This window comes from Podarcis gaigeae, assembly GCF_964106915.1.
Source record: "Podarcis gaigeae genome assembly, chromosome: 13".
NCBI classification, from domain to species: Eukaryota; Metazoa; Chordata; class Lepidosauria; order Squamata; family Lacertidae; genus Podarcis; species Podarcis gaigeae.
Genome location: NC_139689.1, coordinates 523,341 through 551,218, shown reverse-complemented (window position 1 = coordinate 551,218; position 27,878 = coordinate 523,341). Strand labels below are relative to the sequence as shown.

The 27,878-nt window shown below is 49.1% G+C and overlaps 4 protein-coding genes across 4 annotated transcripts in view; 1 reads left to right on the top strand and 3 right to left on the bottom strand.

Annotated features, from left to right (window-relative positions):
* The window catches only part of LOC310828804 (uncharacterized protein), a 115,117-nt gene that overhangs the window by 14,255 nt on the left and 72,984 nt on the right, over positions 1–27,878 (top strand). The window lies entirely within an intron of this gene.
* LOC310828858 (uncharacterized protein) lies at positions 414–7,242 on the bottom strand. Its single transcript, XM_083706812.1, has 6 exons — positions 6,983–7,242; positions 4,268–4,766; positions 4,012–4,093; positions 3,693–3,775; positions 3,232–3,358; positions 414–2,320 (listed from the first exon to the last, which is right to left on the bottom strand). The coding sequence occupies exons 2-6, from the start codon at positions 4,673–4,675 to the stop codon at positions 1,416–1,418; spliced, it is 1,605 nt and encodes a 534-aa protein (XP_083562938.1). The 5' UTR covers positions 4,676–4,766; positions 6,983–7,242; the 3' UTR covers positions 414–1,415.
* Positions 6,345–15,599, bottom strand: LOC310830875 (uncharacterized protein; the record flags this gene model as incomplete). The annotated part of the gene is made up of 7 exons (XM_083710708.1): positions 15,523–15,599; positions 13,474–13,958; positions 13,214–13,295; positions 12,907–12,989; positions 12,484–12,610; positions 10,727–11,828; positions 6,345–6,495 (listed from the first exon to the last, which is right to left on the bottom strand). Exons 2-7 carry the CDS (start codon positions 13,888–13,890, stop codon positions 6,345–6,347), a joined length of 1,962 nt encoding a protein of 653 aa, XP_083566834.1. The 5' UTR covers positions 13,891–13,958; positions 15,523–15,599.
* LOC310828847 (uncharacterized protein) lies at positions 17,769–26,319 on the bottom strand. Its single transcript, XM_083706796.1, has 6 exons — positions 26,216–26,319; positions 23,604–24,096; positions 23,322–23,403; positions 23,029–23,111; positions 22,057–22,183; positions 17,769–19,305 (listed from the first exon to the last, which is right to left on the bottom strand). Exons 2-6 carry the CDS (start codon positions 24,003–24,005, stop codon positions 18,266–18,268), a joined length of 1,734 nt encoding a protein of 577 aa, XP_083562922.1. The 5' UTR covers positions 24,006–24,096; positions 26,216–26,319; the 3' UTR covers positions 17,769–18,265.

Here is a 27,878-nt window from a genome sequence, read left to right as displayed (position 1 = left end):
CGATTCTATTATCTCAGCTGCGTTGCTGGACTTTATTTTGCTCTTACAACAGTTCACTGCTCCCAGTATGCAAGAAGGAGAAACACACGCAGTGGAAATGGAAATTGTATTAACTATGGACTAAGGCAGAGCCCATAAATCTCCATGTAGTCACAATTGGACCCGTGCCAGCAGCAAAATGCGCCTGGCACCTGGCTAATTTCTAACACTATTTTTTTAAGTAACGGACCCCTGGACGGTTATGTCCAAAGGGAACTTTGGGGAGCGGCGCTCATCTCGCTTTCAGGCCAGGGGAGCTGGTGTTTGTCCAGAGAATAGTCAGCTTAGCCTAGCAGTTACTTTGCAGATTCACCAATTGCTTAACAGAACTTTGTTTTTTAAAAAAGAAAAAAAAAGTAGCAAAGAATGAGGCGTTTGGTGGAATACAATCAATTTATTAGAAAATATACAAGGCTAAGTTTGTGTACATATCATTTCAAGTGTTCCTGTTCCTTTTTCCATTCCTTTATTACTAGTGTAACAATGGGCATTCTGAGGCTGTTCCTCTCCTCCTGATCTAACCAACCCTGGCTGACAATTCCCTCTCGCTCTCGCACCTGAAGAGGCCAGAGACCACCTTGGCTGCTTTGAGTCCCGGAAGACCTGCTCCCTGCCTTGCAGGCCTTTTCCCATCTGACCACAGGGATGTGCAGCTGGGGTTGTTTGCATCTGTTTTAAGTCGTTGCTGTGATTTGTGTGGAAATTGCTGGGTTTGGTTGTGTATTTTTTGATGTTTGACCACGTTCTTATATGCAATCTATTAAACTGATATATCGCCCTCAACCAAAAATCTCAGAAGGGTTTCCAGCATTAAAATACAAAATAAAATACAGAATAAAGAATAGAAACCAGAAAAAATGAAGTAAACCAATAATTCACCTCCCATAATTGCATTTAAAAGGACACTGAATATTAAATCTGTCTAAGGCCATCCTTTCGAATTCCCCGCCAATCACCTCTCACCCCCAGCATTCCAAACTGCCCCTCCCCCTCCCTAGCAGATGATCCTCAGCATCCCTTCCAACACTACAATCTTATAATTCTATTACATTCCCTGCTGCAAGTTATTTGATGGGAAGTGAAACTTTCAATCAAGATGAAGCTTTTTCCACATTTCAAGCACTATTAGAGTTTCTCTGTCGTATGAATTCTTTAATGGAAAGTGAGTGTTTGCTTCAAGGTGAAGCTCTTTCCACACTCTTGGCATTGAAATGGTTTTTCCCCATTGTGAATTCTCTGATGTCACAGAAGCGCTCTTCTTGCAGTAAAGCCCATCGTGCATTCTAAGGACTGATGTAGTTTCTGCCCTGTAGGAATTATTGGTGGGAAGTGAGACTTTTCTTGTGGGTGAAGATCTTTCCACATTCCAAGCATTATTAGGGTTTCTCCCCTGTATGAATTCTTTGATGGTAAGACAAATATATCTTCCAACTGAAGCTCTCTCCACATTCCAAACACTGATATGGTTTCTCCCCTGTATGAATTCTTTGATGGGAAGTGAGATCAATATTCCGATCGAAGCTCTTTCCACATTCCAAACACTGATAGGGTTTCTGCCTTGTATGGATTATTAGATGGGAAGTGAGACTGGAGCTGCAACTAAAACTCTTTCCACATTCTAAGCACTGATAGGGTTTCTCTCCTGTATGAATTCTTTGATGGGAAGTAAGACGATCCTTCCTGTCAAAGCTCTTTCCACAATGCAAGCACTGATAGGGTTTCTCCCCTGTATGAATTGTTTGATGGGAAGTGAGATAGGAACTGCAACTGAAACTCTTTCCACATTCCATGCACTGATAGGGTTTCTCTCCTGTATGAATTCTCTGATGGGAAGTAAGACGATCCTTCCTGTCAAAGCTCTTTCCACAATGCAAGCACTGATAGGGTTTCTCCCCTGTATGAATTGTTTGATGGGAAGTGAGAGAGGAGCCCTGACTGAAGCTCTTTCCACAATCTAAGCACTGATACGGTTTCTGCCCTGTATGGATTCTTTGATGACAAGTGAGATTGTCCTTTCTCCTGAAGCTCTTTCCACAATCCAAGCACTGATATGGTTTTTGCCCTGTATGAATTTTTTGATGGCAAGTGAGATTGTCCTTTCTACTGAAGCTCTTTCCACAAGCCAAGCACTGATATGGTTTCTTTCCAATAGAATTTTGATGAGATATGGAATCAGAGCTGTTAGTGAAGTTATCTCCACATTCCAAAGACTGATATGGCTTCTGCACTGTGTGGATTTTCTCATGGTTTCCCTTGTTCTTCATTTCTAATTCCTCAACACCTAAAATGAAGAGAGAGATGAATTAGAGCGTCAGGATGATATGAAGCCCCCAATTATTGAATTGGGGCTTCATTAGTGCTTGTGAGAGAGGAAGAACTGAAAGGATTTAGATGACGAGCGTAAGCAGTGCTCCCTTCCCTCCCTCTCTGAGTTTTCTTTCTCTAGAGCAGGAGCCCAGGACCAGCTGCGTGTGTCAGGCACCCCCAGAGGTGATTTCTTTGGGAAACCCTCTTGGCTGACATGCTGAGCTGCTTCTTCCCTTAGATACAGAAGCAGGAGGAACAGCTTCGAGTGAAAAACCCTCTCCCCTCTGCAGCCTCTGAACTATGACCGTCTGCAAACCACGATTCTAAATCTGTACTGTCTTCTTGCCCATGGGAAGGTTCAGGAGAAGGGGGGCAGGCCTCACCATTCCTCCTCAGTCCAGCCCCTGACAATAGGAGAGGGGGCAGTGATTCCTACAATTTGCATAATTGGATCTTCCTGCCTCTTTCTCACCTTGCCCATCTTTGGTCATCCTGTTTCCGTTTAACCAAAAGGCTTGTGATCTGAACCTAGACATCTCTGTCTCTATCCTGCCTTTACACCCCCTTGCCATGGGGTGGGTGGATCCCACTGGGGAGCTGAGAATCCTGCAATGAGCAACCCTAGATTTGCATGTCTTGATAATGCCTTATGTGTGTGAACTCAGGATGTTCCTGAATGCCTTTCAGGATGCAGGAATAAGGCTTTGACTTTATGTCGTATTAGAGTTATGTCAATCTTATACAGAGATAAGCCATATCATTAATTTAGATTAACACACATCTCCTGACACTCTAGGTTGAGATCTGTCAAAATCTGGGACGTTTGTGATATGAAAATATTGACTGAACTTCAAACAAGTATTATGCTCCAACAGGGAACTTTACCCAGAGAGATCATGGTCCTCCAAGTCTCTTCCATGACTTCCTTATGCAGAGCTCTCTGGGCAGGATCCAGCAACGCCCACTCCTCAGCCGTGAAACAAACAGCGACATCTTCAAAAGAAACTGGACCCTAAAAGAAAAGAGGTCCTTTTCTTACGCAACACAAAGATTATTTACTGCACATTCCTCTTTCTGCCTGCATTGGATTAATCAGATTTGTTTGCTGCACATTTTGACCATGAATGCATAATTTAATGTTTTGGGAATCTTTCATACTGTTTTTAATGATGGGTATGAATCTTAGTGAAAACGGGTGGACCTCCAGGTTGATACCTTCAAATCATTCTGTCTGTGCAAGAATGACAGTTTTCCATATTTGACAGATGAAAAAAGACCATGAGAGAGATTCATTTGCCCCCAGAAACATCCTGGCTGCCCCACCCCTCATCCTTCCTTCCCCGCACCTGATCCGGTTCCTCAGCCGCTGCTTCCCCTCCACCAGGAAGAAGAGATGGAGAAGGAGGTCTTGCCAGCATCCTTCTTTCACCTGCGAGAGATAAAGGGAAGTGGGGAGACAGGAGTGCAGGATGCTTCTCTCAGAGGTGCATTCAGGGGTTTCGGAGTCTGTCCCCATTTCATATTTTAGTTATGTTCAAATATATCTCATCTCCTTTGGCCTCTTGGCCCCAAGTGTCATACCGAAAAATACTGACAGAACCCACAGATTGGTTTGAGAATGGCCAGAATGTGACCCCAACTGAGAAGAAACTCCTTCCTCCTTACCCAGCGGCCCCTCTCTGGTGTCCAACGAAGTCCTCTCTGCCTCAGAGGAATCTGGTCCCTTTTCTGCAGACAGATCCCTTTCCTGAAAGAGCAACAATAATCTGTAATAGAGAATGTGGAGATGGGTCAGAAAAGGAATGGCTGGGGCAAAAACTTGAGGGGTATCCAATGACTTTCCCCCCAAAAAGGATGGGATTTAGGGATCTTCTCCCTCCTTGGAGCCCCTTGGGAGCATCCAGAGGAAAGTCTCTCTCACCTGCTTCTTCTCCGCCTGCTTCCTCTCCTCTGCCTGACTCAGGAGGAAACCTTCGGCCAGGGCCACTGCCTGGGAACTGGTCTCCGCTCCGCATTCCCTCACCCAGCTCTCCATCTCCGCTGGAAGGACAGCCAGGAACTGCTCCAAGATCACCAGGTCCAGCATCTCAGCTTTCGTGTGCCTTTCTGGCTTCAGCCACTGGTGGCAGAAGTAGTAGAGTCGGCGGCAAACCCCTCGGGGTCCTTTGGCTTCCTGATAGCAGAACTGCCGGCTCTGTGCCTCTGAGCAAAGGGTGTCCTCCTCTTCCAGGATCTCCTGCCCAGAGATTTCCCAGAATCCTCCACTGCTCCCCGTTTCCATAGCATGGCCTCTTCCTGCTCCAGGGCCAGCTGAGTCTTGCTTATGCATCTTCACTCTCAGGAAGTCCCCAAAAGATCAGAAGGAACCCCTTGGTCCTCTGCCAAGTTCTGTCCGTCCGAACGAGAGGTGCTGGCAAATTCTACAAAGAAAGACATTGTTCTGTTATAAAACTGATAGATAGGAAGGAGAAGAAGGTGGTTCCCTGAGTAAGCGTAGATGAGATGAACCAGGACCCAGACTCTGAGCTTTCTTTAAGAAAAAAAAGGAAGAGAGAAGAAGGAGAAATATTCGGGTTCTAGTTTTAAACAATTTTTTTAATGGTGTTTTAACGGTGAAATCTGCCCTGGGAACTTAGGGTGAAGTACATGTAAATAATAGAATGGGTAATTAATAATTATAATACAGTGGTACCTCGGGTTACATACGCTTCAGGTTACAGACTCCGCTAACCCAGAAATAGTGCTTCAGGTTAAGAACTTTGCTTCAGTATAAGAACAGAAATCGTGCTCCAGCGGCACGGCAGCAGCAGGAGGCCCCATTAGCTAAAGTGGTGCTTCAGGTTAAGAACAGTTTCAGGTTAAGTATGGAACTCCGGAACGAATTAAGTACTTAACCCAAGGTACCACTGTAATTAAAATAACAATAATGTAGCATAGCATAACCCCACAACCACCACCACCACATCTGCTTAGAGGTTCCCAGGTGGCCTCAGTGACTGGCATTGCCCCCTTCCAGCTCTGGCTAGTTTGCCAGCCCCAGCCTCTTTGGGACGAGAGGAGGAGGCCGTGGTATTCCATGCTCTGGTTCCAATGGGATCATTGCAATGCCCCCCATGTGCAGCTGCCCTTGAAGACAACTCAGAAACGGATGCAAAATGCAGTTGAGAGATTATGGGCTGGGCTCCTTGTGGCGTTGGTCACCTAGGAGGGCAAACGCCACACTCCTTCTCTTTATTAATTTCATTTCTATCCCACCTTTTACTCCAAGGAACCCCACCTCACTGAATCCCCAAAACAACTCTTGAGAACACATTCAATTCCTATTTTGAAACAGCTGCGTTGCTGGTCCATTCACTTCTGGGCCCAGTTCAAGGGACTCACAGGAGCCGTTCCTTTTGGCCCCCAAGTATCTAAAGAAAGGCCTCCTTCGCTACACCCCCCCTTGGGGGCTCAGAGGGGCCCTCTTGGAGGTTTCCCCACACTCAAGAGCTTTGGGTGGCCAAAGAGAGGGCAGCCAGCTGGCGGTTCCTCTTTCGGGGAATTTCCTGCCCCCTTCCCCTCTTGACTGAGCTCTCGGATGCCTGCCCCACACCACAAGCTTCTTTCACTGAACCCCAGAACTGCAGAGCTGGAAGGGGAGCTGGGGGTCATGTAACCCTGCAATGTAGGAAAGATTCCTGCTTTGCAGGGGGTTGGACTAGATGACCCTCGGGCTCCCTTCCAACTCTACGATTCCATGTTCCTATGATTCTCACAGGGGCCTGAATGGGAAGCCCACAGTAGGGCTGGGGCGCAAGAGCCCCTCTCTCCCCCTGCGCTTCCTTCCAGCAACTGGGATTCAGCAGCATCTCTGGGGAGACAAGAAGCCAAGCAGAGCCCCTCCTCCTCCCTGTCCTGGTCCCGGGCTCGCCTCCTGGGGCAGGGAGTTCCGCAGGCTTGTCTCTGCACTGCACCAAGAAGCGCTTTCTCTTCTCTCCCCCTCCCCTTTTGCAACAGTCTCAATTGATTGCATGGGTCTCGCTTTCCTTTTTCTCTTTATTGTATTTTACGTACAAATCTTTCTGTCCGACTACGACGTAGATGGCCCGGATTCCTCGGTATGGAGAGGGTTTATTTTCAGGCCCTTTCTTTCCCTCCCCAAAGCTAAGGCTGCAAAGGAAGGAAAGAGTTGCAGATGTCCTGTGCCCTGGTCCCCCTTCCATGCAGGGGGCAGGAGCCTCTGTCTCCCTGGACTTGGGGGTCCCTCCATGCATGAGCTGAGCACACACACCAGGGTCGTAGCTTGGGGGTGGTGGGGAAGGCCCCCACCAGGGGCCCAGGTGGGGGGCTGTATGTCCATAATATGTCCCCGAGGGCTGCGCTTGGGCGGTCAGTGAGGTACAGGGTGGCAAGGGAGGAGTTGAGAAGTGGGGCCACAAGGGAACGGGGCAAGGTGGGTGGGTGTTGAACGTATGAATAAATATTTATGTGCATCAGCCACCAGCCATAGCAATAACATAAAATGCAGCTTACAGAGGATAAAGGTAAAAAGTTGATTATTGTACATAAAATACATTTTGGGGGAGAGGATCAAAAGTCAAATGATGGTTCTTATTTTAACTGACCCGGTTAAAAACCTTGCACCTTTTGCTGTCACCTGTTTATCTTGATCTGCCAAGAGAATGGAGACTGCAACAACGCTTGGGCGACCCGGAATAGACAACAATAGAGGGGTAAGAAACTCCCTCCTCAAACCTTGTAAAGAGGGACATGAGCCACCGATTGGATACTGCCATCTCCACAGGGACATAACCGTGTTTCCAGTGGGATTTTTTGAGAATCGCCCCTAGAGGGCAGACAATAATAATAATTTATTATTTATACCCCGTCCATCTGGCTGGGCTTCCCCAGCCACTCTGGGCGGCTTCCAAAACAAATAGTAAAATACTGCAATACATCAAACACTAAAAGCTTCCCTGAACAGGGCTGCCTTCAGATGTCTTCTGCCAAAGGCTGTATATTCGACCTTGCAGAGTAAAAGTGTGCCTCTATTTGGGGATTTTTAAGTTAGACAAATGGGACGCGGGTGGCGCTGCGGGTTAAAGCCTCAGCGCCTAGGGCTTGCCGATCGAAAGGTCGGTGGTTCGAATCCCCGCTGCGGGGTGCGCTCCCGTTGCTCGGTCCCAGCGCCTGCCAACCTAGGAGTTTGAAAGCACCCCCGGGTGCAAGTAGATAAATAGGGACCGCTTACCAGCGGGAAGGTAAACGGCGTTTCCGTGTGCGGCTCTGGCTCGCCAGAGCAGCGATGTCACGCTGGCCACGTGACCCGGAAGTGTCTCCGGACAGCGCTGGCCCCTGGCCTCTTGAGTGAGATGGGCGCACAACCCCAGAGTCTGTCAAGACTGGCCCCTACGGGCAGGGGTACCTTTACCTTTACCTTTAAGTTAGACAAATAGAGTGGCAAGGAGTCAGAATGACGAGGTACAAGGCGGGCGGGGGGGAGAGAAAGGCCCCCTCACCAGCGACCCAAGGCACTCTTTGGGGAGCGATCCTGCTTTTCCTAGCAGCGGGGGGGGGGGCTCCTCCTTCGCCCCCTCCCTAAGAGTAAGAGTTTCTGGGGGTCTCGGCTGGGGGCGGGGTTTCCTTCCCCCGCTGGATCTCCTGCCAAAGGGGGGGGGGGGGAGAGAGACAAAGGTGTCCCCTTTCCCCTCCCCAAGAATAAGGAGCTGCTCTGAGGCCTCCGTGTCTCCAGATGGGGGCAGCCTGCACCTTCCTTCTCCCCCATTCCTCGCCTCCGGACCCTCAGGAAACCTTTATCTATCCCCCCCCCCCCCGCGGAAGTTTCTTGGGGGCGAGAGACTTTCCCTCCACCCCCTGCAGGGATGCTGAGAGATGAGGAGGGAAGGGAGGGGCTTCCAGAGCCGGGGGGGGGAGCCCTGCCTGGGGGGGCGCCACTGGACGGCTCTGCCCCCCCTCGCCCTCTGGGGGAAGAGAGAGGAGACTCACCCGGCGAGGCCGCCTCGGCAAGGGCCACCAGAGCCCCACTTCCGGGGGAGGATCTGCCCTCTCCCCACTATTTCCTGTCCCCTCTAGGAACCCAGTTCCGCTCCTCCTAACCCTTCGAATGCCGAGCGCCCCATCTCTCTCCTTGCTCGGGAGGACTCCCCGCCCCCTCCAGGAAGGCGGATCAGCTGCTTTTAACCGGGGGGGGGGGGGGGGAGAGACTGCTCCTGGCTGCCTTTCCCCGCCAGGTTTGGCCAGGCTCCCTAGCAGATGGAGATGCTGCCAGGGCAGACGGGGACCAGGCCCTTCTGCATGCCAAGCAGGTGCCCCCAGGCCCTGAGCTATGGTGGCAGAGCTGTGAGCTGCGTCTTGACTGGGTCTTTCACCAAACAGCCCCTTCATTCCAGCTGACACCCCAGAGTATTTTTATATTTTCCTTTATGATTTAGGACCTTGTTTTTCATTTATTAAATTCATATACTGTCTTCATTTGAAGATATCAGGGCATTACACAGCATTAACATTCAAAATAAAAACACCAATTACATAAGAAACACAAAAATGAAACTTAGTTAAACTCCCTCCCAAATTCTCAGCCAAGCCCCACTCACCCCCAGAATTGAAAACTTCCCCCTCCCCCAGCTAACATTGCCTTAAATCTATTATAATATTGAACTTGACCAGTGGCATAGCGTGGGGGGTGCAGGGGGGGGCCGGCCGCATCGGGCGCAACATCTGGGGGTTAGGGTTAGGGGGCGCAAATCCACAGGTTAGGGGGCGCAAATTACTTGCCTTGCCCCGGGTGCTGACAACCCACGCTACGCCACTGAACTTGACTTAATATTATGGCATTAACTACTCTGCTAGAGAAGTATACAGCTTTAAATACAAAACAAGAATATGGCACCCAAATTTTAAGCAGACACAAATGCATGAACAATTTCTAAGAGTTTCATAGGAGAGCCAGTGTAGTATATTCCCTAAAGTATTCAACAACACCCTGGGAGACCTGGGTTCAAATCCCTCCTTGACCAGGAAGCTTACTAGGTGGCCTTGGGGAGCCTAACCTACCTCACAGTTATTCTCATGATTGAAAAGGAGGTGAAGAACCATGTAACCCCACAAGAACAGAACAAGAAAGGAGATTCTGACTAAACATCAAGAGGATTCATTGTAGTTGGTCAGACCCTCAAGATTCCTCCCAAAGCTACTACAGTGGTACCTTGGTTTGGGAACAGTCTGCTTTGCATATGTTTTGGATCCTAAAGATTCCTCCCAAAGCTACTATTCTATAACTCCGGGATTTCCCCCACTGTGAGTTCTTTCATGGGAAGTGAGATTTCCTTCCAGCTGAAGCTCTTTCCACATTTCAAGCACTACAGTTGTACCTCAGGCTACAAACACTTCAGGTTACAGATTCCACTAACCCAGAAGTAGTAGCTCGAGTTAAGAACTTTGCTTCCAGATGAGAACAGAAATCGTGCTGCGGCAGCGGGAGGCCGCATTAGCTAAAGTGGTACCTCAGGTTAAGAACAGTTTCCGGTTAAGAACGGACCTACAGAGCAAATTAAGTTCTTAACCAGAGGTACCACTGTATTCAGGTTTCTCCGTTGTATGGTGTCAGGGGCTCAGGAGCAGAGGCACAGGGGAGAGAGGAAATGGAGAGCGAAGGGGAAGAATCTGAGGGCAGCGTAGGGGAGTATGACAGTGGCACGAGGGACTCCATGAGCTTCTCCAGCGAATCAGAAGATTCCCAGAGGGGGGCGCCGAGGGCCAGGGCAAGGGGGGGGTCCCAGGGGGGATGCACCAGAAGCAAGGGGCCAGCGGGGACTCCCAAAGCAGCAGCGGGAGATCAGGACCAGTTCCCCCACCAGAGCGTAGTGGGGGGGAAGAGTCCCATGTATCAGGGCCAGCGTCTCCTCCAGCAGGGAGAGATGAGTCAGGGCTGACCACGCCCCTGTTGGAGAGTGAGGGAACGGAGGGGAGGTCAGGCCCAGCTAGCCCCCCCGAAGGGGGAAGCAGTGACAGGAGCAGTGTAACGGTCAGGAGAAAGGTTGCCGGCTGGGCGCGCGCGCCAAGTTCGAATGTACAGGCACGCGGGACAGCAGAAAACCCGGATTGGGAACCAGGTCCTAAAGCCCGCCGGAGGTGGGGGGAAGACTCAGGGGACTCAGCGTCAGAAGAGTCTAGAAAGGGCAAGACCCCAGCGGACAGGCGGACCCAGAGGAGGAAAGAGCAAAGGAAGAGGTGGAGCAAGGCTAGAGTCTTAAACTGGTGTCTGGGGGGAGGAGATTCAGACAGAGCTTCAGCGGTCTAGAGTTTGAGACGTAGAGCTGCGCACCGCGGTTTTGAAATCGAAACTGAACTTCAATAAAGACTTTTGTATATAACAACGAACTGGCGTTGGTCCTTGTGAGCTGGGACCTCGGGCAGCTCTGACATATGGATTCTTTGATGACAAGTGAGATTGTCCTTTCTCCTGAAGCTCTTTCCACACTCCAAGCACTTATATGGTTTCTCCCCTGTATGAATTCTATGATGGGAAGTGAGATGTGAGCTGTGATTGAAGCTCTTCCCACACTCCAAGCACTGATATGGTTTCTCCCCACTGTGAATTCTTTTATGTCGATGGAAATCTCTTCTTATAGTAAAAAACTTATCACATTCTAAGCAGTGATATAGTTTCTCCCTTGTATGAATTCTTTGATGGAAAGTGAGACTATCCTTCCGACTGAAGCTCTTCCCACACTCTAAGCACTGATATGGTTTCTCCCCACTGTGAATTCTCTTGTGTTGATGCAAGTCTCTTCTTGTAGTAAAGCACTTCTCACATTCCAGGGACTGAAATGGTTCTCCACCTATATGAATTATTTGATGGTAAGTAAGACTATTATTCCAATTGAAACTCTTTCCACACTCCAAGCATTGACGTGGTTTTTCCCGTGTATGAATTCTTTGATGAGAAGTGAGACCGGAGCTCTGACTGAAGCTCTTTCCACACTCCAAGCAGTGATAGGGCTTCTCCCCAGTATGAATTCTTTGATGGGTTTTGAGATGTGAGCTGTGATTGAAGCTCTTCCCACATTCCAAGCACTGAAAGGGTTTCTCCCCTGTATGAATTCTCTTATGTCGATGGAAGTCTCTTCTTGTAGTAAAGAACTTCCCACATTCCAAGCACTGATACAGTTTCTCCCCTGTATGAATTCTTTGATGGGAAGTAAGACTATCCTTCCGACTGAAGCTCTTTCCACACTCCAAGCAGTGATAGGGCTTCTGCCCAGGATGAATTCTTTGATGGGCTTTGAGATGTGAGCTGTTATTGAAGTTCTTTCCACATTCCAAACACGGATAGGGTTTCTTCCCAGTATGATTTCTTAGATGGGAAGTGGCATGGGAGCTCTGACTGAAGTTTTCTCCATGTTCCAAATCTTGATATGGCTTCTCCACCGTGAGGATTTTGTCGTGTTGTCCCTTGTTCTTAATTTCCAATTCATCACCATCTGCAATGAAGAGAGGAACAGGTCAGAGCCCAAGAAAGAAACGAGTTCCCAGTTTTTGAATAATGCTAATGAACACTTGTGATAAAGGAAGATCTGAAGGGCATTAGATGGGAAGTCTTACTGCAGAATTCACTGCCTTTGCTGACTAACATTCACTGTCATATTTATGGGAAATTCATATTTAAAAGCCTGTTCTTTTCAGGGGTGAAATTTCTTTGGCTCAATCATTGAACCAACTCCATCTGCAAGGTCAGAAGTCTATTTGAATGTGAATTGGATTCTCTGTCTACCAATTACCTAGCGTCCAGGGAAGAATTAAATTGCTGTGTAATGACAGAATTCTAAATGGGTTTGGAAAATAGATCAAAAAGCTCTAAACTAACTATTGGTGATATCAAAAGATTAAGCGACATCCACTTCCCCAGACACTCAGCCTATCCACACCCTGATCCCTGTGCAAAAAGGCAGAAGGGGAGGAACAATATTCACAGACAAAACAGTCCATAGCCCTCCATGCAAGGTGAGCTGTGGGGGTGTGAGAATCCCAGGTGCTCTAGGTGGCAACGTTGGGATCCATCAAAATATTGGAAGTTTGTCCCAGAGAAATATCTATTGAATTCCAAAACAGAGATGATGACCCAAGAGGGAACTTTACCCAGAGAGATCATGGTCCTCCAAGTCTCCTCCATGACTTCCTTATGCAGAGCTCTCTGGGCAGGATCCAGCAACGCCCACTCCTCAGCCGTGAAACAAACAGCGACATCTTCAAAAGAAACTGAGCTCTGAAATAAAATATCCTTCTCTTAGGCAGCATAAAGATTATTTCCTGCATGTTGCTCTTTTGCTTCCTGCCTGGGTTGTTCTAATCAGATTGGTCTGCTGCACATTTGGATTACTGGTGCTTATTTTAATGCTTTAATGGAGTTCTTTCATAGTGCATTTTAATGATGGGTATGAATATTAGTGAAAATGGGTGGAACTCCACCTTGTTTTATTCAGATCAATTTGTCTGTGCAAGTCTCAGAATCCCCTGTCTACCCCCCCATCCTCCCCCCCCCCCATGGCTCCATCCCCGCACCTGATCCAGATCCTCAGCCGCTGCTTCCCCTCCATCAGGATGAAGAGATGGAGGAGGAGGTCTTGCCGGCATCCTTCTTTCACCTGCGAGAGACAAAGGGAAGTGGGGAGACAGGAGTGCAGGATGCTTCTCTCAGGGGTGCATTTGGGAGTTTGCCCCCATTTCATAATTTAGTTATGCTAAAATATATCTGATCTTCTTTGGCCTCTTGGCCCCAAGTGTCATCCCAAAACACTGAAAGAACCCGCAGATTAGTTTGAGAATTGCCAGAATGTGATACACAGAGGAAAAACTCCTTCCTCCTTACCCAGTGCCCTCTTTCTGGTGTCCAACGAACTCCTCTCTGTCTCAGAGGAATCAGGACCCATTTCTGCAGACAGATCCCTTTCCTGAAACAGCAAAAAAAAAATAATTGTAATAGAGAATGTGGCGAAGGGTTTGAGAAGGAATGGCTGGGACAAAAACTTGAGGGGTATCCAATGACATTGCCCCAAAAAAGGATGGGATTTAGGAATCTTCTCCCTCCTTGGATCCCCCTGGGAGCATCCAGAGGAAAGTCTCTCTCACCTGCTTCTTCTCCACCTGCTTCCTCTCCTCTGCCTGACTCAGGAGGAAACCTTCGGCCAGGGCCACTGCCTGGGAACTGGTCTCTGCTCCGCATTCCCTCACCCAGCTCTCCATCTCCGCTGGAAGGACAGCCAGGAACTGCTCCAAGATCACCAGGTCCAGCATCTCAGCTTTCGTGTGCCTTTCTGGCTTCAGCCACTGGTGGCAAAGGTGGTAGAGTCGGCTGCAAACGTCTCGGGGTCCTTTGACTTGCAGATAGCAGAACCAGCTGAACTGCCGGCTCTGTGCCTCTGAGCAAAGGGTGTCCTCCTCTCCCAGGACCTTCTGCCCAGAGCTTTCCCAGAATCTCCCATTGCTCCCAGTTTCCATAGCATGGCCTCTTCCTGCTCCAGGGCCAGCTGAGCCTTGTTCATCCATCTTTAGGAAGGAATCCAGTTTTTATTTGACCAAGTTCTGCCTGTCTGATTTAGAGGTGCTGGCAAATACTGCAAAGGAAATATATTGACCCGCTGTCAGGAGAATAGAAAGGTTCTCTGAGCAAGTGTGGATGAGTCTTGCTAGGAACCAGGGCTGGACTGCACCACAGGCCAGACTCTGAGCTTTCTCTAAGAAAAAAGGGAAGGAGAAGAAGAAACTATCTCGCCCTCCTAGGGGGAAAGTGACCAGGCCAAAAGTGGAGGCAAATGAAGGGGTTTCTGTGAGATGAATCAACCTGGTGGCTCCTGCCTCTCAGTGTTTTCAGCCCAGGAATGAAGTCAGAACAATGCTTCATTTGTTCCGAGTGTAATGTGGGCACTAGGCCAGAGTGGGGCTCCTCAAGAGTTGCTCTCCCTCCCACCCCCATTTCAGGGCACTCTCCTTTTCTGCTTCTGTCTTGTTTTCTAGCACTCTGCATCTCCAACGTCCTCCAGACAGACTCCTGGGGTGGGATCCCTTTTCCTCTGTTCTGAGGGTCAGATCCTGATCTGGCCAAGCCCTTGAGGGCCAAATGGGTGAGGCCAAAGTTCATGTGGGCCGGACCAAAGGACAGCACTAAGAAGCAAGTGCAATATTGAGTTTTATTACTGAATTTTAATTAGCATTTTAATGTTGTCAACTGCTGTGGGGGCTTACGGTGAAGGGCGGGTAATGAATAATGATAATGATAATCATAACCATAATAATAATCCTGTGACGTAGCTTGACCTCCACACAGCCAGCTTTGTCTGGGGCTTCTCCTGGATCCAACCTACTCCCCGGGGGCTCCGGTGGCCTCAGTGACTAGCAGGATCCCTTTCCAGCTCAGACAGAGAGGACCAGGCCAGGGTCCTCCCCGCTCTGGACCCCAGGAGGCCATGGCAGTGCCCTCTAGGCGGAGCTGCCCAAAAGCTCTCTGCATTCGTTGTCTTTCTATCTCCCCCTTTTCTCCAAGGAGCTCCAGGGGGCATCCATGGGGGGGGCCCTCCTCACTGAAGCCCCACCACCTTGAGAACACATCTAATTCCCCTCTCAAACAGCTGCTTGGATGGCCGGTTTTCCTGGCCCAATTCAAGGGGCTCACATTTGGTACCCGAAATATCAGAACATCTGCAGGACTGGGGCGCAAGAGCCCCTCTCTCCCCCTGCGCTCCCTTCCAGCAACTGGGATTCAGAAGCATCTCTGGGGAGACAAGAAGCCAAGCAGAGCCCCTCCTCCTCCTCCCTGGTCCCGGGCTCGCCTCCTGGGGCAGGGAGTTCCGCAGGCTTGACTCTGCATCGCACCAAGAAGCGCTTTCTCTTCTCTCCCCCTCCCCTCTCCCAACAGTCAGCCTTTCCTTTTTATTTCTTCGAGATGCTTTGTGTCCAAATATTTCCGTCCCCCTAAACCCTGAACTAATAAATGGGACTGGTTCCTCAGGCTGGGGGGGGGGTTATTTTCAGGCCCTTTTCTTCCCTCCCCAAACGGCTTTGCAGAGAAGGGGGGCAGGAGCCTCTGCCGCTTGACTTGGGGGTCCCCCTGCTTCCCCCCTGCATCCCAGGGACCCCCCTCTTCTCCCCATTGCACCCTTTGCAAGATGAGAAGAGACTCACCGGCTTCCCGGAGGCGCCATGGATGCAGCACGTGCAGAAGAGAGAGACAAAGGCCCCTCCTCCTCAGGTGGAGTTCCGGTCCCCCCCCCTTGACTTCCTCTCCTCTCTAGGAATCCAGCTCAATCCCTTTTAACCCTTGGCAAGCCAGCGCCCCCAGCTTGCCCCTCCTTCTCTCTCTGGTGTCCTGTGCCGGGGAGTTCCACAGGTGAACTCTGCCTTGTGTTTAATGTTATCTGCCCTGAATCTTCCAACATCTCGACTCCTCGGATGTCTTTGAGTTCCTCTGCCAGGAGATGCAACTCTCCATCCACTTTCTCTAGGCCAGGCTTGGCTTTTGAAAATGGGGGGGGGGGCGCTCAGTAATTAGCTAATTGGGAACCACTGCTCTGAAGTCTAAAGAGCCCCAGAGGCTGCAACCTTTCTTCATAGCCAAGTCTGCCTGGATCATTTTGGCAGCCCTTTTCTGACCCTTTTCCAACTCCTCAAACTCCCTTCATGAGGAGAGGCGGCTGTACCCCCCATGAGGTTACGCCATAGATGGGTGACCAGGGGGGGCTGCAGGGCTCTGTCCGGGGCCTGGTGTGGCTCCATCTGTCCATAAACATCTTGGATGGAGGAATTGAGGGGATGCTCATCCAGTTTGCAGATGACACCAAACTGGGAGGGAAGGCACAAAGGACAGAATCGGGATTCAGGATGACCATTACAGATTGGAGAACTGGGGGCAAGCTGACAAAATGAATTTCCATAGGGAAAAAGGTCAGATTCTGCACTTAGGCAGGAAGAACCAGATGCACAAATATAGGATGGGGGACGCCTGCCTTACTAGTAGTGCATGTGAAAAAGATCAAGGGGTCTTGGTGGACCAGGAGCTCAACATGAGTTCACAGTGTGATGCAGCTGAGAAAAAGCAAATGCTATTCTAGGCAGCGTCCACAGAAGTCCAGTGTCCAGATCAAGGGAAGACATAGTACGGCACCATTATAACTTGGTCAGACCACACCTGGAATACTGTGAATGCTACTCTAGGCTGCATCCAAAGAAGTCCAGTGTAATACAGTGTAAATAAATATGTAGTTTAGATCTACGGATGGTTCATTCTTCTTGCTGTGCAATGACAGAAGTTTAGTGTGCATAACTCAAGCTGCTTTAGGGCACACTGGAATGAGGGGCCGTGCCATTCCAGAGTTGTGCTTACTGGGAGGACGCCCGGAAAGGTCAGAGAGACTGAGGGGTCGACCCCAGAGCGTCATAAATCCCAACAGTTCCGCTCCTTCCTCCTGGGCCCTGTCAGGAAAGTGGTGTTGGGGGATGAGTGTTCAGACCCCTGGGCTCTCACTTGTGGGGTGCCTCAGGGCTCTGTCCTCCCCCCATGCTTTTTAACATCTACATGAAGCCACTGGGAGACATCATCCAGGGGTTGGGCTGGGTGTTCATTAGTATGCGGATGATACCCAGCTCTACCTCTGTTTTAAATCGGAACCAGTGAAGGCAGTGAAGGTCCTGTGTGAGTAGAGGCAGTTGGAGGGCGGATGGCGGCTAACGGATTGAGGTTAAATCCTGACAAGACAGAAGTACTGTTTTTTTGGGGGGGGACAGGGGGCAGGTGGGTGTGGGGGACTCCCTGGTCCTAAATGGGATGGGTGCACAGCCTAGGAGTGAATTTGGACTCACAGCTGTCCATGGAGGTGCAGGTCAACTCTGTGTCCAGGGCAGCTGTCTACCAGCTCCATCTGGTACGCAGGATGAGACCCTCCCTGCCCGTGGACTGTCTTGCCAGAGTGGTGCATGCTTTGATTATCTCCCGCTTGGACTATTGCAATGTGCTCTATGTGGGGCTGCATTTGAAGGTGACCCGGAAACTACAACTAATCCAGAATGCGGCAGCTAGACTGAGGACTGGGAGCAGCTGCCGAGACCACATAACACCAGACCTGAATGACCTACATTGGCTCCTAGTACATTTCTGAGCACAATTCAAAGTGTTGGTGCTGACCTTGAAAGCCCTAAATGGCCTCGGTCAAGTAGACCTGATGGAGCATCTTCACCCCCATCGTCCAGTCTGGACACTGAGGCCCAGCTCCGAGGGCTTTCTGGAAGTTCCCTCCCTGAGAGAAGCGAAGTTACAGGGAACCAGGCAGAGGGCCTTCTTGGTAGTGGCGCCCACCCTGTGGAACGCCCTTCCAGCAGATGTCAAGGAGATAAAGAACAACACAACTTTTAGAATAAATATGAAGGCAGCCCTGTTTAGGGAGGTTTTTAATGTTTGATTTATTATTATTTATATAGATATATTTGTTGGAAGCCGCCCATAGTGGCTCAGGAAAACCAGCCAGATGGGTGGGGTATAAATATAACAACTACAACACAACAATTACTACTACTACTACTACTACTACTACTACTACTACTACTACTAAAATCCCTTCTCAGCCATGAAGATCACTGGCTGACCTTGAGGACCAGGCACTACTTCACAACATTGCCAGGGGGTTAGACTAGATGACCCTCAGTGTCCCTTCCAACACTACAATCTTATAATTCTATTACATTCCCCGCTGCAAGTTATTTGATGGGAAGTGAAACTTTAATTCCAGGTGAAGCTTTTTCCACATTTCAAGCACTATTAGGGTGTCTCCATCATATGAATTCTCTGATGGGAAGTGAGTGTTTGCTTTAAGGTGAAGCTCTTTCCGCACTCTTGGCACTGAAATGGTTTCCCCCCACTGTGAATTCTCTGATGTCACAGAAGCGCTCTTCTTGCAGGAAGGCCCAATGTGCATTCTAAGGACTGATATAGTTTCTGCGCTGCATGAATTATTTCGTGGGAAGTGAGATGGTCTTTCCTGCTGAAGCTCTTTCCACATTCTAAGCACTGATAGGGTTTCTCCCCTGTATGAGTTCTTTCATGAGAACTGAGAGTGGAGCGGTGATTGAAGCTCTTTCCACATGCCACACACTGATATGGTTTCTCCCCTGTATGAACCCTTTGATGGGAAGTGAGATAGGTCTTCATACTGAAGCTCTTCCCACATTCCAAGCATTGATATGGTTTCTCCCCTATATGAATTCTTTGATGGGACGTGAGATAGGTCTTCATACTGAAGCTCTTCCCACATTCCAAGCACTTATAGGGTTTCTCCCCTGTATGGATTCTTTGATGAGAAGTGAGGCTGACCTTGTGAATGAAGCTCTTTCCACATTCCAAGCACTGATAGGGTTTCTCCCCTGTATGAGTTCTTTGATGGAAAGTGAAAGAGTCACGTCGACTAAAGTTCTTTCCACATTCCAAGCACTGAAATGGTTTCTCCCCTTTATGAGTTATTTGATGGGCAGTGAGTTTGATGCTTTCACTGAAGCTCTTTCCACATTCCAAGCACTGATAGGGTTTCTCCCCTATATGAATTCTTTGATGGGAACCAAGGGAGCGGCTATTATTGAAACTCTTTCCACATTCCAAGCACTGATAGGGTTTCTCCCCTGTATGAATTCCTTGATGGGACCCAAGGGAGCGGCTATTATTGAAGCTCTTTCCACATTCCACGCACTGATATGGCTTCTCCCCACTATGAGTTCTTTGATGGTCAGTGAGATGTTGCTTTGTTCTGAAGTTCCTTCCACAGTTTGAGCACTGATACGGTTTATTCCAAATGGGATTTTGATGAGACATGGAATCGGAGCTGTTAGTGAAGTTATCTCCACATTCCAAAGACTGACACGGCTTCTGCACTGTGTGGATTTTCTCATGGTTTCCCTTGTTCTTCATTTCTAATTCCTCAACACCTGAAATGAAGAGAGAGATGAATTAGAGCATCAGGATTGAATAATGCTCATTAGCGCTTGTGAGAGAGGAAGGACTGAAAGGATTTAGATGACGAGCGTAAGCAGTGCTCCCTTCCCTCCCTCTCTGAGTTTTCTTTCTCTAGAGCAGGAGCCCAGGACCAGCTGCGTGTGTCAGGCACCCCCAGAGGTGATTTCTTTGGGAAACCCTCTTGGCTGACATGCTGAGCTGCTTCTTCCCTTAGATACAGAAGCTGGAGGAACAGCTTCATGTGAAAAAGGCTCTGGAAGCAGGAAACCCTTTCTGAGAAGGAGAGAGTTGCAAGGGAACCCCCCGGGGCGATCTTGTCCTGTACCCTGAAATGCAGGAATCTCAACTTACACACCCAACCTCTGCTTGCAAAACTCCATTGATTCCTTCTGCAGAGGCAGAAGAGTCATCCAAGCTCTGCTGGAAGTCCTCCAATGAAGGAGAGTCCGCCATGGATTGAGCCAGAATCTCCTTTCTTGTAACATGAAGCCACTGGGCTTGGCTCCTCCCCTCCAGAGCAGCAGCAGAAAACAAGGTTGCTCCAACTTCCATGGGAGAGCCCCTTCGATACTGGGAAATCTCCCGATGTTACCTCCCATTCTGCCACATCCCAGATAAGTGATGTCTAATGTCAAGAAGGTGACAGATTCAAGATGGGAGGCGGTAAACATTTTTAACTGCATTTGGCTTCTGTTTCTGGTCTGCGCCAGGAATGGATGACTCCTTCGACATCGCAGGGAAATCCAGATAAAGAGGATGGCGGGGTTAAAGCATTCTCTGGATTCCCCTCCGGGCAGGGGAGGAAAGGGCCCTGTGGTCTGGCATTCGTTCCCCATGGAAGGCAGGCCCTGGGGGCAGGAGCACTTTGTCTGCTGCAACCCCCCCCCACCCCACCCTGACTCTGTTTCTGGAAGCAGAGGTCATCCTACGAATTGGATGTTAATTGGCAATTAAAGTAAAGGCATGGGCTGGAGGAGATGCAACTACAATCTGTGGTACATTCAGCTGCATGGGTTTAAGGTTTGAACTGAGATAAGATATCATTCTGTGCGAGAGATGGTTGGGGGAGAGAATCCCATGGTTGTTTATTTTGAGTTTTTCGCTTTACTTTTATGATATGGCAACCCTCTCCAGAATGCAGGTTTAAGAAATATATACAAGTGAGGATGGAATAAGTTGGAGTAAGATTAAGATTAACAAACAACAACAGAGACTACGTGTGATTTGAAAGGAAGAAAGGAAGGGGAAAGCGGGAAAGCTCTAGTGTTCGAATGGACTATGCTGGCAATATAGAGCCAACCTGCCACCCGCCACTTTTTATAAAATAACAAGGAAAGGAAATAAAGACTGAGAGGATTCAGAATGTAATCTAAATTGAAGGATAATTGGCCATAAATATCAGTTGTAAGGATGAAAGGAAACTGAGCTGTGGAAAGAAGGCAACACAGTGCTCCCTTTGTGTTGAAATGGAGCATTAAAAATATATTAAATATATTTGATATTTATTTGTTATGGATGGTTTTGATTTTGTGTTATGTCTTTTTTAAGTTCAATAAAGCAATAAAAAAGGAGCATTAAATCACTCTCAGACCACAATTCCAAGAAGAAAAATTAACACATAGATGATGCAGACTAAGTTAAGACATAGAGAAAGGCAAGAAAATTACTAATGATTACTTTGAACTTAATTGCAACCAAGGTGTTAATTCAAAGGTTGTTTGGGACGCAAGCAAGGCAGTTTTAAGAGGCTATTTTATTCAGCAAAGTGTGCATCATGGGAAAGTAAGGGAAGGGAAGAAACTGGATACATCTAACAAGCTAATAAAGAAAGAGAAAGATTTCTTTACAAAAGTGGGAAATAAAGACATACTACAAGAGATAAAGACCTTACAGATACAATACTCAATGCTTGCAAACCAATGCTTGTTCTCCTGCCCTCACTCAGTGCTCGCCTGGTCCTGGGAGAAGGGGGCCAAGAATGCTTTCCAAAGACACAGAGTCTGTCAGCTGTCCCTCCCTAGTGTTTCTTCTTCCTGCTGTTCCTCTTCCAATATTTCCCCGCTTCTCCCCTCTGCAGCCACTGAACTATGACCATCTGCAAACCACGGTTCTAAATCTATACTGTCCTCTTGCCCACAGGAAGGTTCAGAAGAAGGGGGCCAGCCCTCACTATTCCTCCTCAGTCCAGCCCCTGACAAAAGGAAGAGGGGACAGTGATTCCTACAATTTGCATAATTCCGTCAGGATCTTCCTGCCTCTTTCTCACCTTGCCCATCTTTGGTCATCCTGTTACCATTTAACCAAAAGGCGAAAGGCTTGTGATCGTGAGCAATGATCTGAACGTAGAAACCTCTGTCTCCAACCTGCCTTTACACCCCCTTGCCATGGGGTGGGTGGATCCCACTGCGGAGCTGAGAATCCTGCAATGAGCAACCCTAGATTTGCATGTCTTGATAATGCCTGATGTGTGTGAACTCAGGATGTTCCTGAATGCCTTTCAGGATGCGGGAATAAGGCTTCCACCAGAACCCCATGGAGGCTTTTGTGTTGTATTAGAGTTATGTCAATCTCATACCATTTCATGATAAACCATATCATGAATTCAGATTAACACACATCTCCTGACACTCTAGGTTGAGATCCGTCAAAATATGGGAGGTTTGTGATATGAAAATATTGACTGAATTTCAAAACAAGTATTATGCTCCAACAAGGAACCTTACCGGGAGAATTCATGATCATACAAGTCTCCTCCATGACTTCCTTATGCAGAGCTCTCTGGGCAGGATCCAGCAACACCCACTCCTCAGCCGTGAAACAAACAGCGACATCTTCAAAACAAACTGGACCCTAAAAGAAAAAAGGTCCTTCTCTTACACAACATAAAGATTACCGTATTTTTCGCTCTATTGGACGCACCGGACCATAGGAGGGGGAGAACAGGGAAATTTCCCCCCCCTTGTTCTCCCCCTCTAAAACAAGGTGCATTCAAGGTGCATTCACCCGAGCGTGTGGGGCTGCTTCCCCCCACCGCCAGCCTCAAAGATCCCTGAAGCCTTTGGAGCGCAGCGCCCCGCTGCCCTGCAGAGGCTTTGTGCGCAGCCATCCCCAAGCTAGAAGAGCGAGACGGAGCCCTCCGTCTCACTGTTCTGGCTTGGGAGCAGCCTTGCTAGCCTCTGCAGGAGAGCAGGGTGAAGGCACCCCACTGCCCTGGAGAGGCTTTGCATGCAGCGGTCCCCAAGCTAGAACAGCGAGACAGAGCGCTCCACAGCGCTCCGTCTCCCTGTTCTGCCTTTGGGCTTAGCGGCGCAGCCTGCATTCGCTCTATAGGACGCACATACATTTCCCCTTAATTTTTGGAGGGGGAAAAGTGCGTCCTATAGAGCGAAAAATACGGTATTTACTGCACGTTGCTCTTTCTGCCTGCATTGGATTAATCAGATTTGTTTGATGCACATTTTGACTGTGGGTGCATAATTTAATGTTTTGGGAATCTTTCATACTGTTTTTAATGATGGGTATGAATCTTAGTGAAAATGGATGGAACTGTATGTTTATTTCTTCAAATCATTCTGTCTGTGCAAGCACGCCAGTTTCCCAGATTTGAAAAAAGAGCAGGAGAGATTCATTTGCCCCCAGAAACGCCCTGTCTCCCCACCCCTCAGCATCCTCCCCCCCCTGCTCCTTCCCCCTACCTGATCCTGTTCCTCAGCCGCTGCTTCCCCTCCACCAGGATGAAGAGATGGAGGAGGAGGTCTTGCCGGCATCCTCCTTTCACCTGCGAGAGACAAAGGGAAGTGGGGAGACAGGAGTGCAGGATGCTTCTCTCAGAGGTGCATTTGGGAGTTTGTCCCCATTTCATATTTTAGATATGTTCAAATATATCTCATCTCCTTTCGGTTCTTGGCCCCAAGTGGCTTCTCCCAAAATATTAGTTTCAGAATCAACAGAATGGAATCAAAAGAAGAAAAACTTCCTTCCTCCTTACCCAGCAGCCTCTCTCTGGTGTCCAACAAAGTCCTCTCTGCCTCAAAGAAATCTGGACCCATTTCTGCCAACAGATCCCTTTCCTGAAAGAGCAACAAGAATTTGTAATAGAGAATGTGGAGATGGGTTAGAAAGGAATGGCAGAGGAAAAAAACTTCAGATATATCACATCTCATTCCTTGGATGCTTTCCAAAAAAGGATGGCCCTTTTTTTTAGCATTTGGGTTTGTTCTTCCTCCTGTCTGGAGCCCCTTGGGAGCATCCAGAGGAAAGTCTCTCTCACCTGCTTCCTCTCCTCCGCCTGACTCAGGAGGAAACCTTCGGCCAGGGCCACTGCCTGGGAACTGGTCTCTGCTCCGCATTCCCTCACCCAGCTCTCCATCTCCGCTGGAAGGACAGCCAGGAACTGCTCCAAGATCACCAGGTCCAGCATCTCAGCTTTCGTGTGCCTTTCTGGCTTCAGCCACTGGTGGCAGAAGTGGTAGAGTTGGCTGCAAACCTCACGGGGTCCTTTGACTTGCAGATAGCAGAACCAGCTGAACTGCCGGCTCTGCGCCTCTGAGCGAAGGATGTGCTCCTCACCCAAGATCTTCTGCACAGAGCTTTCCCAGAATCCCCCACTGCCTCCAGTTTCCATAGCATGGTCTCTTCCTGCTCCAGGGCCAGCTGAGTCTTGCTCATCCATCTTAGCTCTCAGGAAGTCCCCAAAAGATCAGAAGGAACCCCTTGGTCCTCTGCCAAGTTCTGTCCGTCCGAAAATTAGGTGCTGGCAAATTCTACAAACAAAGACATTGTTCTGTTATAAAACTGATACATGGGAAGTAGAAGAAGGTGGTTCCCTGAGTAAGCGTAGATGAGTCTTGGAAGGAACCAGGGCCCAGACTCTGAGCTTTCTTTAAGAAAAAAGGAAGAAGGTAGAAGAAGAAATCATCTAGTCCCCCTACAAGGAATGTGATTTATCTGGCAACACCTTGATGGTCAAGTGGGTGAGTCTAAACTTCATGTGGGCAGGACCAAAGGACAGCACTAAAAGAAAGTACAGTAGGATTCACCTTATTTCTGTGATTGTAAGTGGTTTTAAACTGTTTTTGCTATAGTGTTGTAATGTTGCAATCATAAGGTGAAGCGCATGTAAATAATAGGATGAGTAATTAATAATTATAATAATTAAATTAATAACAACGTGGCATAGCATAACCCCATCACTACCACTACCATATCTGCTTAGAGGTTCTCAGTGACTGGCATTGCCCCCTTCCAGCTCTGGCGAGTTTGCCAGCCCCAGTCTCTTTGGGACGAGAGGAGGAGGCCATGGTATTCCATGCTCTGGATCCAATGGGATCATTGCAATGCCCCCCATGTGCAGCTGCCCTTGAAGACAACTCAGAAACGGATGCAAAATGCAGTTGAGAGATTATGGGCTGGGCTCCTTCTCTTTATTAATTTCATTCACTTCTGTGTCCAGTTCAAGGGACTCACAGGAGCCGTTCCTTTTGGCCCCCAAGTATCTGAAGAAAGGCCTCCTTCTCTAACCCCCCCTTGGGGGCTCAGGGGGGGGCAGAGGGGCCCTCTTGGTGGTTTCCCCACACTCAAGAGCTTTGGGTGGCCAGAGAGAGGGCAGCCTGGTGGCGGTTCCTCTCTCGGGGAATTTCCTGCCCCCTTCCCCTCTTGACTGAGCTCTCGGATGCCTGCCCCACACCACAAGCTTCTTTCACAGAACCCCAGAACTGTAGAGCTGGAAGGGGCGCTGGGGGTCAAAAAAAAAGAGAGGCACAAATACAAGATGGGTGACAGCTGGCTTGAGAGCAGTACATGTGAAAAGGATCTAGGAGTCTTGGTTGACCACAAACTTAACATGAGCCAAGAGTGTGACGCGGCAGCTAAAAAAGCCAATGCAATTCTGGGCTGCATCAATAGGAGTATAGCATCTAGATCAAGGGAAGTAATAGTGCCACTGTAGTCTGCTCTGGTCAGACCTCACCTGGAGTACTGTGTCCAGTTCTGGGCACCACAGTTCAAGAAGGACACTGACAAACTGGAACGTGTCCAGAGGAGGGCAACCAAAATGGTCAAAGGCCTGGAAACGATGCCTTAGGAGGAACGGCTAAGGGAGCTGGGCATGTTTAGCCTGGAGAAGAGGAGGTTCAGGGGTGATATGATAGCCATGTTCAAATATATAAAAGGATGTCACATAGAGGAGGGAGAAAGGTTGTTTACTGCTGCTCCAGAGAAGCGGACACGGAGCAATGGATCCAAACTACAAGAAAGAAGATTCCACCTAAACATTAGGAAGAACTTCCTGACAGTAAGAGCTGTTCAACAGTGGAATTTGCTGCCCAGGAGTGTGGTGGAGTCTCCTTCTTTGGAGGTCTTTAAGCAGAGGCTTGACAACCATATGTCAGGAGTGCTCTGATGGTGTTTCCTGCTTGGCAGGGGGTTGGACTCAATGGCCCTTGGGGTCTCTTCCAACTCTAGGATTCTATGACCCCTGCAATGTAGGAATCTCAGCTCACACATCCTTGAGAGCTGGACATCCAAACTCTGCTTAGAATCCTTCAGGGAAGCAGAGATTCCTGCTTTGCAGGGGGTTGGGCTAGATGACCCTCGGGCTCCCTTCCAACTCTACGATTCCATGTTCCTATGATTCTCACAGGGGCCCCCAGGGGCCTCAATGGGAAGCCCCCCAGTAGGGCTGGGGCGCAAGAGCCCCTCTCTCCCTCTGCGCTTCCTTCCAGCAACTGGGATTCAGAAGCATCTCTGGGGAGACAAGAGCTCAGCCCTCCTGCATGAAGCCACCTGGAGCCTCTCCTCCTCCCTGGACTTGGGGTCCCCCCTGCCCCCCCCTCTGCCCCCTTCCCCCCACTGTGCCCTCTGGGGGGGAGAGAGGAGACTTACCTCAGGCAGAAGCTGCACAGGCGACCAGAGCCCCCTCCTTGGCTCCGGAGGACCTGCCTCCTCGCCCAGTTTCCTGTCCCCTCTAGGAACCCAGCTCAGTTCCTCTTAACCCTTGGAGCGCCTGATCTCCCCAGTTCTCCCTCTGCGCTTTCTCTCTCCTTGCTCTGGAGGACCTACCCCCTCCCGCAGGATTTTCCGTCCGCTCTAGGAAGGCAGGTCAGTTGCTTTTAACCCTTGGGACGGGGAAGATTTTCTTTTATGGATTGTTGCTGTTTAGCCGTGTCCGCCTCTTGGTGCCCCCTGGACCAGAGCACGCCAGGCCCTCCTGTCTTCCACTGCCTCTCTCATGCTGGGAGCTTCGAGAACATTTTATGGTTTCGGAATACCCATTGCCAGAAGCCCATTGCTCACCCAGAGTAGTTTAATTCTGTAGAAGAGAGGAATGGAAGCCAGACTGAGAGAGAGAGAGGAATTAAATAGTGGGTGGATATAGCAGACGACACAGAGATTTCTCCAAGTACAGTGGTACCTCGGGTTACATACGCTTCAGGTTACAGACTCCACTAACCCAGAAATAGTGCTTCAGGTTAAGAACAGAAATCACACAGCAGCGGCACAGCAGCAGCAGCAGGAGGCCCCATTAGCTAAAGTGGTCTCCAGGTTAAGAACAGTTTCAGGTTAAGTACAGACCTCCAGAACGAATTAAGTATTTAACCCGAGGTACGGTGGCGCTGTGGGTTAAAACCTCAGCGCCTAGGACTTGCCGATCGAAAGGTCGGCGGTTCGAATCCCTGCGGCGGGGTGCGCTCCCGCTGCTCGGTCCCAGCGCCTGCCAACCTAGCAGTTCGAAAGCACCCCCGGGTGCAAGTAGATAAATAGGGACCGCTTACCAGGGGGAAGGTAAACGGCGTTTCCGTGTGCGGCTCTGGCTCGCCAGATGCAGCTTCGTCACGCTGGCCACGTGACCCGGAAGTGTCTCCGGACAGCGCTGGCCCCTGGCCTCTTAAGTGAGATGGGCGCACAACCCTAGAGTCTGTCAAGACTGGCCCGTACGGGCAGGGGTACCTTTACCTTTACCTTACCACTGTAGTTCTTTGTAAGTAAGCTGGAACTGAACTAAACTGAAAACAGTTTTATAGGCAGCCAGCTGTCAACATTGTAACAACAACCCAGGGTCTCCCACCTAAATTAACTGAGGTGGACCTGAGTGAAAACTATATACACACACACACACACACACAAAATACCCCTGGTGGCCAGGGTCAGAATTTCAATACATAACACCAGGAATTCTATCTGGGAAGAAAAAGGAGGTGCAGCTTCAATAAGGAGATGGGAACAGCAGAATGACCTAGCAGTGTCTATTATTCTGGATAGAATTTCAGATGTCATTGGCCATCTGAGAAAAGTGTGTGGAGAAAAGAGCAATCACTCCAGCCAAGAATGGAAATTCCAGTGATTCAAAATACGTGTCACAGTCTCACAAGAGAGCCAAGGCTCCATCCCAAAGAGTCGTTTGCTTCAGATATAACAAAGAGGGACACATATCTCGATTTTGTGAAGCTCCAAACTGGCAAAATCCCCTTCATTTTAGCAACCAAATCCAAATCAGAGAAGCAGAGATCAAGAGAGCAATCTTCTTTTGCAACAGAAGCATCTAGCT